This window comes from Neovison vison, chromosome 12, assembly GCF_020171115.1.
Source record: "Neovison vison isolate M4711 chromosome 12, ASM_NN_V1, whole genome shotgun sequence".
In the NCBI taxonomy this organism is placed as follows: domain Eukaryota; kingdom Metazoa; phylum Chordata; class Mammalia; order Carnivora; family Mustelidae; genus Neogale; species Neogale vison.
Genome location: NC_058102.1, coordinates 108,867,304 through 108,881,273, shown reverse-complemented (window position 1 = coordinate 108,881,273; position 13,970 = coordinate 108,867,304). Strand labels below are relative to the sequence as shown.

At 38.7% G+C, this 13,970-nt stretch overlaps 1 protein-coding gene across 5 annotated transcripts in view; it reads right to left on the bottom strand.

Moving 5' to 3' along the window:
* Positions 1–13,970, bottom strand: part of BCL2L13 (BCL2 like 13) — an 84,212-nt gene that overhangs the window by 14,783 nt on the left and 55,459 nt on the right. Inside the window, exon 2 of one of the 5 annotated variants that reach the window (XM_044227269.1) lies at positions 6,438–6,519. The exons of the other annotated variants lie outside the window; for them this stretch is intronic. Within the exon in view, the coding sequence (XP_044083204.1) occupies positions 6,438–6,519 (82 nt within the window). The remainder of the gene's footprint in view (positions 1–6,437; positions 6,520–13,970) is intronic. 5 annotated transcript variants of the gene reach the window in all.

The window sequence follows — 13,970 nt, the reverse complement described above, 5'->3', positions numbered from 1 at the left end:
ACCAAAAATTTTGTGCTCTTATGTAAGAAGCATTAAAGAAAGAATAGATGACCACTGAGACTTTTACTCCTGGGACCAGTTCATATAAAGCAAAAATATAAAAATAGAGGTCTCTCTCTCAACAATTACTGCTATTAGTGAAGAGCAGGCTTTCACTAAAAGATAAAGAGCTTTCTTAGATAATATCTTGGGTATTTGGGATTTGTGCTATATCTTGGGATTTAGCACATTAGGGGTGTGTGGGTGGCTCAGTTGGTTAGGTGTTTGCCTCAGCTCAGGTCATGGTCCCAGGGTCCTGAATCCAGTTCCACATCAGGCTCCTTGCTCAGCAGAAGTCTGCTTCTCCCCTTCCCTTTGCCTGCTGCTCCCTCTGCTTTTGCTCTCTTTGTTAAATGGATAAATAAAATCTTAAAAAAAAAAAAATTAAGTACCTTGGGAATAACATCTACAAGTAGTATTAGAGCCGGTCCAACAATCTAAAATCATTTTTAGCACAAAATATTTGTTGTTGGAAATTTCTTTGTAGTCCCATTGATGTAAAAAACACAAAGGAGTAATTTCCAGGACTCAAAAAAACATAAAACTAATTTGGACCAACTATCAGAGTTTAAGTATAAAAAAACATAAAACCAGAGAAAGCTCAGAGAGATTAAGTAACTTGTCCCAAGGTCTCTGAGCCTGTTTTGAGAACTGGCTTGTGTGATGAGCTCAGGGTGTTATACGTAACTAGAATCATGGAACACTATATCAGAAACAGTGGCTAACTGAACATAATTTTTAAAAAAAAGAGAGAGAGAAGTATGCAAATAACAACAAAAAAGAATAAACTACTAAGAAAAAAAAAAAAAAAAGAACTGCTTGTCAGTAACATGCAGTAACTTGCACGCACTCCTACCACGTGTCCTTCTGAAGATTTTACTGATACTGACCTACTTAAACCTCACAAGGCTATGGAGAAAGCCTTATTATTATTTCCGTTTTACAGACCAGGAAACTGAATCAACCGAAGAGGATTATCGTTCAAAGTCACTGAACTGGATTTAAGCTCAGGCAGTTTACCTCCCAGGACCATGTTTTTATCAACTACATGAAACGAACTCTTAGGCTGTAGTCCCGATTACCTTACAGATGTTTTCCCCTGAGTTTACAGCAAGAAGTAAATAGAAAAGGTTATTCTTGGTGTTTTCTTGAAGCAAGTACACAAAGCTATGTGCATGAAACCTTTCCAATAAAAAGGGAAAGAGAGAAGAAACTGAAATATGGAGATAAGGGGAGTATTTTTAAATAAATGTAAGATAAAATATAAATGTAACATTGATTTTGGTGGTAGAAAAAAGTAAAAAGAGCTTGCAGATCATTAAAAGAACCATTTCAAGAATGTGCAGTGGCTGCTTTATTCTGCCTGTATTGACTGCATTTTGCTTCCTTTTTTTGGGTTCACATTGTTACAAATTATTCCGCCATTTCAAGCAGTATTTTACCTACAGGGTCATAGCTGCTGACAAACTGAGCTCCCTACGGACTTAACTTTTCCATCTGAAGATGCTTTGGCAGAACCCCATAGACATATTCCCTGGTAAACTCATCTAGGGACTCACCTGCCCTAAGATGTACCAACAAACCATTAACGGTTACTTTCTGGCCATTATACAGTATCTATCCCTTAAGTAGTCCCCTTAAAAAATAGAAACAGTAATTATTCTTCTACATTCAGTCAAGCAGTATGCCATATGCCTCTCAGATCACTATTAAATTAAAATGAGAAAATGCAAAGTGGGAAAGATATTCCCAGTAATTTTCCGTCTATTCTAATGAGCAAGACCCACAAAAAAAATATTTTGGAAACACAGTGCAGTGAATACTCACACCTGCAAGTAAAATACATGGGTTTGATGAAACAGTACTTAACCTCATTACACTAAAATTATTTCAGTTACAAAACCCACTTAGTGATTTTTAGATCACAAATTATGTGTTACGTCCCAGGGTATAAAAACTCTGTCTTTTGCGAACTTTTAGGTAAGAAACTGTTAGAACAGTCTCCAAATATACTTGATTATAAACAAAAATACTTTCTCTGTCTTTCTATTCCTAAAATAGAAATAAGGAGCTTTAAGTCAAAGAGAAAAAAGGGCAAAAATTAATTTTATTCAAACTACTTAAATATTAAATATTATGGCAGACATCAAATTATATTTTCACCAGTAAGCTTTTATGTAATTTAAAACTAAATCTTTCATATTAAGTATCTAGTTTAGTACATGACATAGGAGAAAATAAAAGAGAAGCCTTACCACGCTGGACTTCTACTGCCCTTTTCAGGAGACAGACTTACTTCTAATGTAGGAACACAATCCCAGGAAATGAAAGACAGTGAGAAAGCAGAGGGAGGGAACAAGGATGAGTCAGGGAAAATCATAATATGCCAACTAGTCTGTGCCCTAAATGTGCTGCAGGGCAACGAAAAATCAGAATCAAAACGCAAAGGAATCTTCAGACCCAGGAAGAGGAAAAAAATATACACTCTTAAAGACATATCTAAAAACCTGACATTTGTAAAAATGTAGCATTTTCACAAAATACTTTTATATCATTATTTTTGTGAGCAGAACTATTCTTCCCATTTTGTAATTGATAAAACTAAGGCTCAGAGAAGTTAAATGAATTTCTCCCAAACACAAGGCTAATATTTGGCAGAGCTGGGGGCCACAAATTAACCCTGTGATTTCCAATCTTTATTAACTCGCCTCTCTCTGGCAGGGTTAAAAAAATAAGGTAAAAAGAGAAAAAACCCAAAAGCCTTATCTTGTAATTCTAATGCCACATAAGCAAAAATTAAAAAATTATAATCTGGGGCGCCCGGGTGGCTCAGTCGTTAAGGGTCTGCCTTAGGCTCAGGTCATGATCCCAGGGACTTCGAATCGAGCCCCAAGTTGGGCTCCCTGCTTGGTGGGAGTCCTGCTTCTTCCTCTCCCACTCCCCTTGTTTGTATTCCTTCTCTCACTGTCTCTCTCTCTCTCTCTGTCAAATAAATAAATAAAAAAAATCTTAAAAGTAAAAAAAAAAGATGTGTTCCTCATTGAACTTTTATTTCTAACTGCACCCCAATTAATCACTCCCTCCTTTGTCTTCCTACTACACTTTGAACATGCCTACCCCACAACATATAACATGTTGCACATGGTTATTAATGTTTTACATTTCTATCTCCTCAACCAGTTCTGAGCTCTGAAGTAGGGCCTATATTTTATTTAACTTTTGTATACTTAAAATCTAGCATGGTGCCTACCATAACATATGCAAACAAGCAAGGTTTACTGCACATTAAAAATTAATCCCTGAAGGCCTTAAACATTACAGAAATTAATTAATCCTCACAAACTCCTTGTAAAATGGGCAGACACTATTAATGACTTCCTTAGAAACTGGAGTTTAGGGGTGCCTGGGTGGCTCAGGGGTTAAGCCTCTGCCTTTGGCTCGGGTCATGATCTCGGGGTCCTGGAATCGAGCCCCGTATCAGGCTCTCTGCTCAGTGAGAAGCCTGATTCCCAACCCCCCTGCCTGCCTCTCTGACTGCTTGTGATCTCTGTCTGTCAAATAAATAAATAAAATCTTTTAAAAAATGATTAAAAAAAAAGAAACTAGAGTTTATAAATAATCTGAAGAATATTCAGGAAAATGATTCATCTAAGGCCATGCAATTAGACAGTAATAAACATTTCTAGGCCATTCTCCTTTTCAAGAAAAACCAAGAGAAAGAACATGAATTGGTGATGCCTATTGAGTACTGCGCCACGGAAAGGAGCCCCAGCTTCTAGATTCCATTCATACATTTCACAGGAATTATAGAAATACATTCACCCTCACGTGATGGTGAGTGTCAGTAAGAAGGAATGATCAGAAGCAGACTGAGACTCCTTCACGTCTAAGGTATGGAAATTATAACCATATGACTTATGTTCAAGTCTGGGGAATAATGCCTGTGGATAAAGTAACTAAAACCAAAATGAGATCCTTGTAAAGTCTCAGCTTGAAGTCTTTTTAACTTCTGGTTTCTGGGAAGCACTTAAGAAGCTTGGAAGACTGGGGCGCCTGGGTGGCTCAGTCATTAAGTGTCTGCCTTCGGCTCAGGTTATGATCCCAGGGTCCTGGGACTGAGCCCCGAATCAGGCTCTCTGCTCAGAGGGAAGCTTGCTTCTCCTTCTCCCACACCCCCTGCTTGTGCTCCCTCTGTCAAATAAATAAATAAAATCTAAAAAAAAAAAAAAAAAAAAAAAAAAGAAGGTTGGAAGGTGCCATTCCATCCTAACAACAAGCAATAAGGCTGAACAAACTGAAAAATCGGTAACTTCTTAGATCACTAAGAGAACTGAGGTCACAGGGCCAAATGCTGCCCCCAAGACTGAAGTGACCAACAGGCAATAGAGGGGATCATAACTTACTGGAGCAGAAACTCCTCAGCAGTCACCTCCCCAGGAACCCGTGCCCAGGGAGGAGAACCGGAACTGAAACTGACGAACTGCTGGAGGCTCAGTGTGGACAAAACTGAGAGAGAAAACCTGAGAGTGACTGCCACACGCACGGAGCTTGACGTCACCACGATACCCTAACAAGTAAAAAGCTAAACAAACTGAAAAATCCACAACTACTCTAGGATCTGTAAGATAGAGAGGTAATGGCCCAGGGCAAACTACTGCCCCCAAGACTGGAGAGAAAGACAGGTGAACATGGGAGTCACAGCTCACCAGAGTGGAAATCACATTGGGGACGAGCACTGATGGACAGCTGGAGGCTCAGCACGGCCAACACAAAGTTAAACTCCAGGGGGACTCAGTCATAGGAAGACCCCTACAATTCTGTGAGATTTACCTCTAGGAGCTCAACCAGGTGCTCTTAATAATTACCAAAGAAAATTCCCCTCATGCTTCTGGCAGGGGGAGGAAAATGAACCATTTTGAAATATAATAGGCCACTCCGTTTTTCTTAACAAGGACTGCCCTTAAGAGAAACTACCTAACCAGAGCCTAACAACACAAGGGTAGAGAAATACCCAACTCAGCCCACTCAAGCCATCTCATCCCACCTAACAGGGAAAGGAAAAACTGAGAAACACTTCACAGTGCAGAGGCCATAGTTCAGTAAAAAGACTGACCTAATCATAGGGCTATAAAATCCCTCCCCTTCCCCCAAGGCTTCTTTACAGCAGTTCCTTTGACCCAGTGCACCATGTCCGGCTATCAAGAAAAAATTACAAGGCTTGCCAAGAGGCAAAAAACAAATTTGAAGAGAAGGAGCAAGCATCAGAACCAGACACTGCAGATGTTGAAATTATCACGACAAGAATTTAAATCAATTATGATTAATAAGCAAAGGACTCTCATGGATAAATTAGAAAGCGTGCAAGAACAGATGGGCAATGTGAGCAGAGAGAGAAACACTGCAAAAGAACCGTAAGATCGAAAAGATCTATAACGGAAATGAAGAATACCTTTGATGGGCCTATATAATATTAAACTAGACATGGGTAAGGGAAGAATCTCTGAGCTTGAGTATATAAAAGCAAAGACAACAAAGACAGGAAAAAAAAAGAACAGGATATCCAAGGACTGTGGAACAAGTACAGAAAGTGTAACATATACGTAACTGGAATACAAAAAGGAAAAGCGATAGGAACAGAAGAAATATTTAAAACAATAATGACTGAGGGCCTCCTCAAGTTAATATCAGACACCAAAAACAGCTTCAGGAAGCTCAGAGAATGTCAAGTAGAAAAAAATGTAAAAACAAAACAAAACAAAACCCCTACACCTAGGCATATCATTTTCAAACTATAGAAAGTCAAAGATAGAAAATTTTAAGACAAGCCAGAGTTGAAAACATTTTCCCTATAGAAGTACAAAGAAAAGAATTATATTGAACTTTTCCTCAGAAACCACGCAAGCAATAACAGAATGAACTCAAATATTTCAAGGGTTGAGAGAAAAAAACCCACCACCTTAGCATTCTGTGCATGTGAAATTATCCCTCAGAAATGAAGGACACGTAAAAATCTCAGATAAGCAAAAACTGAGGAAATGTGTTGTTAGTAAATGTGTCTTTGCTTGCAATGTTAAAAGAGGCTCATTAGAGAGAGGGAAAACAATGTAAGTCGGAAACTTGGATCTCCATTAGGAGAGGAAGAGCATCAGAAGAGTAAGTGAATGTAAGGTAAAAATGTTTATTTTTCTTATTCTTAATTGATAAGAATTATCAATTATCAATTGGAAACAGTTTGTTCAAAAAAAATAGCAACTCAATCATGTATGCTTACATATATAGCATATATATGCATATACATACAGACACACATATGCATGCTTAGATTAGGGAAATAAATGACAGCAGTGACACAGAGATGAGAAGGACTTAAGATTATTTTGTTATGATACGGTACTCACATTACTCATGAAGCGGCACAGTGTTATTTGAAAGTGAACTTGGACTAGTTGTAAATGTATATTGCAAACTCTGGGGCAAGCACTAAAAAAAGTAAAAAGAGAAATGTAATGGATATGTTAAGAAAGTAGAAAAAAATGGAATGCAACATGCTTAATTAAAACCACAAAAGGCAGAAAAAGAGTGGAAGACAAAAAGAAGAACAAAGAATATGGGCAACAAGCAGAAAACAGTTTTAGCAAATATGGTAGATATTAATTCAATTATTAATAATCCCTTTGATAATCTAAAAGCACCAATTAAAAGACAGAATTTAGCAGACTGGATCAAAAAACAAGACTCAACTATATGTTGTTTATAAGAAACTCCAAATACTAAAATCTTTAAAAAAAAAGGGACGCCTGGGTGGCTCAGTTGGTTGGACAACTGCCTTCGGCTCAGGTCATGATCCCGGAGTCCCAGGATCGAGTCCCGCATCAGGCTCCCAGCTCCACGGGGAGTCTGCTTCTCCCTCTGACATTCTCCTCGCTCATGCTCTCTCTCACTCTCTCTCTCTCAAATAAATAAAAAAAATCTTAAAAAAAAAAAAAAAAAGAAACTCCAAATACAAAGACACAAACATACTAAAAGTAAATGGCTAGGAAAAATACACCACGGTAACACTAATCAAAAGAAAGTAGGGACCCCTGGCTGGCTCAGTAGGCAGAGTATGCAATTCTTGATCTCAGGGTTGTCAAATTTGACCCCCACACTGGGTGGAGAGATTACTTAAAAAATAAAATCTTAAAAAAAAACAAGTGGGGGACGCCTGGGTGGCTCAGTTGGTTAAGCAGCTGCCTTGGGCTCAGGTCATGATCCCAGCGTCCTGGGATCGAGTCCCACATCGGGCTCCTTGCTCCGCGGGGAACCTGCTCCTCCCTCTGACTCTACCTGCCATTCTGTCTGCCTGTGCTTGCTCTCTCCCCCTCTTTCTCTCTGATAAATAAATAAAATCTTAAAAAAAAAAATTTTTTTTAAAAAGTGGGAGTAGCTCTATTAATTTCAAACAGAGCAGACTTCAGAGCAAGAAAAGTTATCAGAAATAAAGAGGGGCAGGGGCCTGGGTGGCTCAGTTATTAAGTGTCTGCCTTCTGCTCAGGTCATGATCCCAGGGTCCTGGGATTGAGCCCCACATTGGGCTCTCTGCTTGGTGGTAAGCTGTTCTCCCCCTCCCACTCCCCGTTTGCATTCCCTCTCTTACTGTCTGTAAAAAAAAAAAAGAAAAGAAAAGAAAAAAAAGGGGGGGGCACCTGGGTGGCTCAGTGGATTAAGCCCTCTACCTTTGGCTCAGGTCATGATCTCAGGATCCTGGGATCGAGTCCCACATCGGGCTCTCTGCTCAGCAGGGGGCCTGCTTCCCCGTCTCTCTCTGCCTGCCTCTCTGCCTACTTGTGATCTCTGTCTAATAAATAAATAAAATATTTTTTAAAAACCCAATTAATGTAATCCCCCACATCAATAGGCTACAGAGAAAAAAAAAATCACAAGATCATTATCAACAGATGCAGAAAAGCTCTGACAAAATTTAACATCCAATCATGATAAAAACTTTCAGTAAATTAGGACTGAAAGGGAACTTCAACTTGACAAAGAGTTATCTACAAAAAAAAATACAGCTAACAAGTTTAATGGTTAGAAATATTAAGGTCCCATTAAGATAAGGAACAAGGCCAGGATGTCATTTCTCATCACCACTTTTCAAAAATGTACTGGAAGTCCTGGCTAATGCAGTCAGACAAGGAAATAAAATGTATACAGACTGATAAGGAATTGTTAAAAAGAAGGCAACAGGCCCCAAATGGATTCACTTGAGCTAAACCCATGTCACCAACCAAGACTTACTGGCTAACCTAACTCCAATTTCAACCTCCTTCAGGAATGTGATCCTAACCAGTTAGTCTGGAATTTCCTAGTCAACACTGGTGAGGATATTCACGCAACAGATTCCTTTCATCCCCCTAAAAGAGGTGACCTTGCCTGAAATAATCCTTTCTTTTGTTTATGATTTCCTTGTCCCACTTCTTTCCACCTTTAAAAACTTCTTTTCTGCAGCAATTTGGAGCTCCTTTCTATTTGCTAGATGGGATGCTGCACGACTCATGAATCACTGAAGAAAGCCAATAGATCCTTGAATTTACTCTGTTGAATTTTTGTTATTTTACTTAAGAAATAAAACTGTCTTGTTCACAGATGACATGATCATCTACGTTATGAAAATCTGAAAAGAATCCACAAAAATACTCCTAAAATTAATAAGGAATGATAGCAAGATTGCAGAATACAAGGTTAATATACAAAGTCAAACGTTTTCCTATATACTAGAAATAAACAAGTGGAGCTTGAAATTAAAGATCTAATATTATTTACATAAGCATCCCCAAAAATGAATCGCTTAGGCATGAATATAACAAAATAGGTACAAGATCTATATGAGGGAAATTATAAAACTCTGACGAAATAAAAAAAGAACTAAATAAATGGAGATATTCCATGTTCATGGATATAAAGACTCAATAAGGTTTTAAGATGTAAATTCTTCCCAACTTCATCTATGATTCAGTGAAATCCCAATCAAAATCTCAGCAAATATTAACAAACTGATTCTGAAGTTTATATGGAGAAGCAAAAGACCAAAAATAGCCAACACAATACTGAACAACAAAACTGGAGGACTGACACTACCTGACTTCAAGACTTACTATAAAGTTAGAGTATTCAAGACAGTGTGGTTTTGGTGAAAGAAAAAATAGATCAGTGGAACAGAAGAGAGAGCCCAGAAACAAATGCATGTAAATATAGTCAATTTATCTTTGAGAAAGGAGCAAAGGCAAACAATGGATAAAAAGTTTTTTCAAATAATGGTGCTGGGACAACTGGACAGGCACACACACAAAACCAAATCTAGACATAGACCTTACACCTTAAATAAGTTAACCCAAAATGGATCATAGACCTGAGTGTAAAATACAAACTATAAAACTCCTAGAAAATAACAAGAAAACCTAGATGACCTTGGCCTTGGTGATGACTTTTTAGATATAACATTAAGACACAGTCAATAAAAGAAATGGCTGATAAGCTGGAATTTAAGATTATAAATGTCTGTCTATGACAATATTGAAAGAATGCAAAGACAAGCCGCAGACTGGGAGAAAACAATTTCAAAAGACACATCTAATAAAGGATTATTATCCAAAATATACAAAGAACTCTTAAATAAGTAAACAATCAATCTGATTTTAAAAATGGGCCAAACACCTTAACAAGATACCTCACCAAAAAAGTACAGATGGCAAATTAGCATACAAAAAGATATTCCACATCATATGTCATCAGAGAAATGCAAATTAAAACAATGAGCTACCACTACACAGCTAGTAAAATAGCCAAAATCTAACACAAACACCACCAAATGCTGGTAAGTCTAAGGAGCAAGAGGAACTCTTATTCATTGCCGGTGGGGATGCAAAATGGTACAGCCACTTTGGAAGACAGCTTGGAAATGTCTTAAAAAACTAAGCATACTCTTACCAGACCCCACTCCTTGGTTTTTACACAAAGAAGTTTAAAGCTCATGTCCACACAAAAACCTGCACATGGATGATTGTATCAGATTTATTCCTAATTGTCAAAACTTGGAAGTAACTGAGATCTACCTCCATAGGTGAATGGGTAAATAAACGGTGGTACATCCAGACAAAGGAGTGCTAAAATTTTAGTGCTAAAAAAGAGATGAGCTATCAAGCCATAAAAAGACATAGAGGAAACTTTTTTTTTTTTAAGATTTTATTTATTTATTTGACAGAGAGAGATCACAAGTAGGCAGAGAGGCAGGCAGAGAGAAAGGAAGGGAAGCAGGCTCCCTGCTGAGCAGAGAGCCCGACGCGGGACTCGATCCCAGGACCCTGAGATCATGACCTGAGCCGAAGGCAGTGGCTTAACCCACTGAGCCACCCAGGCGCCCCGACATAGAGGAAACTTAAATGCATATTACTAAGAGAAAGAAGCCAATATGAAAAGGCTATATATCGCACTGCCCCAACTATATATGTATATATCCCAACATATAAATATCACATTCTGGAAAAGGAAAAACTATGGAGATAGTAAAAAAGATCAGTGATTGCCAGGGGTGAGGCAGGACAGAGGATCAAACACGTGGAACACAAGATTTTTAGGAAAGTGAAACTACTCTGTGTAATACTATAGTGATGGATATATGCCATCATAAATTTGCCCAAATTACAGAATATACACCAAAAGTAAACTGTAACTATGGTCTTTGGGTGACAATGATGTAGCCACAGAGGTTCACTGGTTGTAACAAATGTACAGATCTGATGGGAGATGCTGATAATGGGGAAGGCCATGCATGTGTGCAGGCAGGTAGTATATGAGAAATCTCTGTACCTTTCTTCAACATTTCTGTGAACGTAAAACTGCTCTACAGTCTATGAAAAAAATCCACACCAGTCATAGTACTTATAAGCCTCAATAAAGTGCTTTTCTCAATACCAGTACAGTGGAAAAATCATCTCAAATATAGTAAGGCAAAAATGATCACAAAACATAAAACAAAAAAAAACTATCTGCAGAAATCCAAAAGGCACTTATCCCAGCCATTTCTTTTTCTAATTCAGAGAACAAAATATTATTTTCGTCTCTGCAAATCTATATGTCCAAACTCTTCCTCCAACAGATTATAGTTGTTATCCCTCCTCCTTAACAGTAGGTTTTCAAAACTAGCTCCACTTTGACAGGTAGGCAGTTTGCTTCACCCTGACCCTGTGTTCAGGTGGCTGAAGACAAACACTTTACCCCGGAAGTCATACTACAGACTTTATGTAACAGACATGCACCATCATGCAGCCCAATCATTCTCCTCTGGAAGAATGACCATAATGGTTTTAAGACCTGTCAATGGAATGTTTAACACAAAGTGCCTTAAAGATGATTCATGTTGGGGGCGCCTGGGTGGCTCAGCGGGTTAAGCCGCTGCCTTCGGCTCAGGTCATGATCTCAGGGTCCTGGGATCGAGTCCCGCATCGGGCTCTCTGCTCAGCGGGGAGCCTGCTTCCCTCTCTCTCTCTCTGCCTGCCTCTCCATCTACTTGTAATTTCTCTCTGTCAAATAAATAAATAAAATCTTTAAAAAAAAAAAAAAAGATGATTCATGTTGACGCTTTGTATCATAGGAGACACTTTCACCAATTAGTCAAAAAAGGAATCTCTTGGTTTTAAACACACAAAAAAACAAAGGGCTTAAACCTAACAATGTGAAATACAGATTGGGCATTCAAAATTAGAGATTAAAAACACATTAAAAAATTTAAATATCAATTAACTAGTTATCCATTATTACTGCTCTTTTCTTTAGAAAACACATTTAAGTTGAATAAAAGAACTACTTTCTCTGTAACAAAGTATAATAACCAACAAACATCAACATACTGTGTCATAATAAAACTGAAAATCAAGGAAGGAATGAATTACATTCTCTGTATTTAATTCTTCCCTTGTTGGAAAGCACCATTTAGGTGAGCAAGATTCCTGGGTGGAGCTACCATGAACAGCAGCAATGGCAATGATAATGGCAGTGGGGAAAATGGGGGGCTGGCCCAAGTGCCTTCCTTGCCCTCTATCTACACTGGAGACATGAAGAGATTCTTTTGAGTGCAAACATGAATCAGAACAGAGTAGGAGTTCAAGGGGAAGCCCTTAGGTGACAGTCCTTCCCCACAGAAAGATGGGGAGATTATATATCTAATGATTATATATCTAATATCCAGCAGCAAAGACCATAGGTCTCAGTCAGAAGTTAGGAAAGTTGATGCTCTGAAGGAAAGTACAGCCTATATGTCTGACTGGTCCATAAGGCCTGAAACCAATCCCCCAGGGCATTCCACTTCAGTTTTCATTCTGTTTCTCTGAGCATGAGGAAAAGCGAAACCAGGAAGAAAGGGGCTTTTTTTCCCCTGCAGACTCTCTTCATTCTATATCTCCTCCTTTCTTATGCTTGGCTTTGGGCCTAGGCATCTATATTGAAAATGACTGAGCACACCCTCTGCCAGCACCTACTGAGGGAAAGAAAAGCCCCTTAAAAAGTATGAGATATGTGAAGTGGTGTATTATCATAGCAGTTTACTTGAACTTGAGACCACTGTAAGCATGACCCAACTTACCACCCTATTTTTACATATCCAAGTTTCAGGAACTCTCAAATCCAGTACTTTATTAAAGCTCTGTTGAGGCATTTTACTAACCTCATTCTCTCTTTGGCCTGTAAGACACTTCAGAATTTCCTAGCAGTTGACTGTTGGGTAGGAACTTGCAAGGGCTTCTTTTCCCACAAACGCCACCAACAGTTATAATGCTGGCAACAATGCTATTGTCTCCTTTTAGTGCCACCAGACTTAGAACTGCATCATTCATGGTAGAAATTTTACTTTTGCAATATAACTACCACTTCTTTCTTAAAGAGAAATCAGGGGCACCTGGGAGGCTCACTGGGTAAGGCATCCAATTCTTGAGTTTGGCTCAGGTCATGATCTCAGGGTCATAGGATCCAGCCCTGAGCAGGGCTCTGAGCTCAGCACAGAGTCGGCTTGAGATTCTCTCCCTTTCCCACAGCCCCTCCCCCTGCTCATGCTCTCTCTCTAACTCCCCCTCTCTCAAATAAATAAATCTTACAAAAAAACAAAAAAAAAAAAACAAAATAAAAAACCACAACAAACTAAGGGATGCCTGGGTGGCTCATTCAGCTAAGCCTCTGACTCTTGATTTCAATTCAGGTCATGATCTCAGGGTCGGGAGGCTGAGCCCCACATGGGGCTCCATGCGGGGCATGGAGCCTGCTTGGGATTCTCTCTCTCCCTTTCCCTTTGCCCCTCCCCTGCTCTCCCTGTCTCATAAAAAAATATAAATAAATAATTTAAATAAATAAATAATTTTAGAGAATGGAATCAGGTTAGCAAATGATACAAAAGCTTTGTTATTTTGTTTTATTCTTCAAAACAAAGGAAAGCTTCCCTAAGTTTGAATTTACACTTATTTAAAAAAGAAAAGAGAGGAACCTAGCTGGCTCAGTCAGTAGAGCATAGGACTCTTTTTTTAAAAAAGATTTTATTGATTATATATAGAGAGAGATCACAAGCAGGAGAAAGGGTAGAGGGAGAAGCAGACTCCGCACTGGGAATGGGAGGGGTAGTAGCAGGGAGCCTAACCCAGGGCGTGATCCCAGGACCCTGAGATCATGACCTGTGCCAAAGGTAGGCCCTTAACTGACCGAGCCACACAGGTGCCCCAAGCATAGAATTCTTGATGTTGGGGTCATGAGTTCAAGCCCCACACTGAGCCTAAAGCCTACTTTAAAAACAAAAACCAAAACACAAGACACACACACACACACACAAATATCCAGGCAATAAAAAACTATTATAAACCAATAACTAAGAAGAAATTTCGAAATAACAATAAAAATAAAAAGATACAACTTCA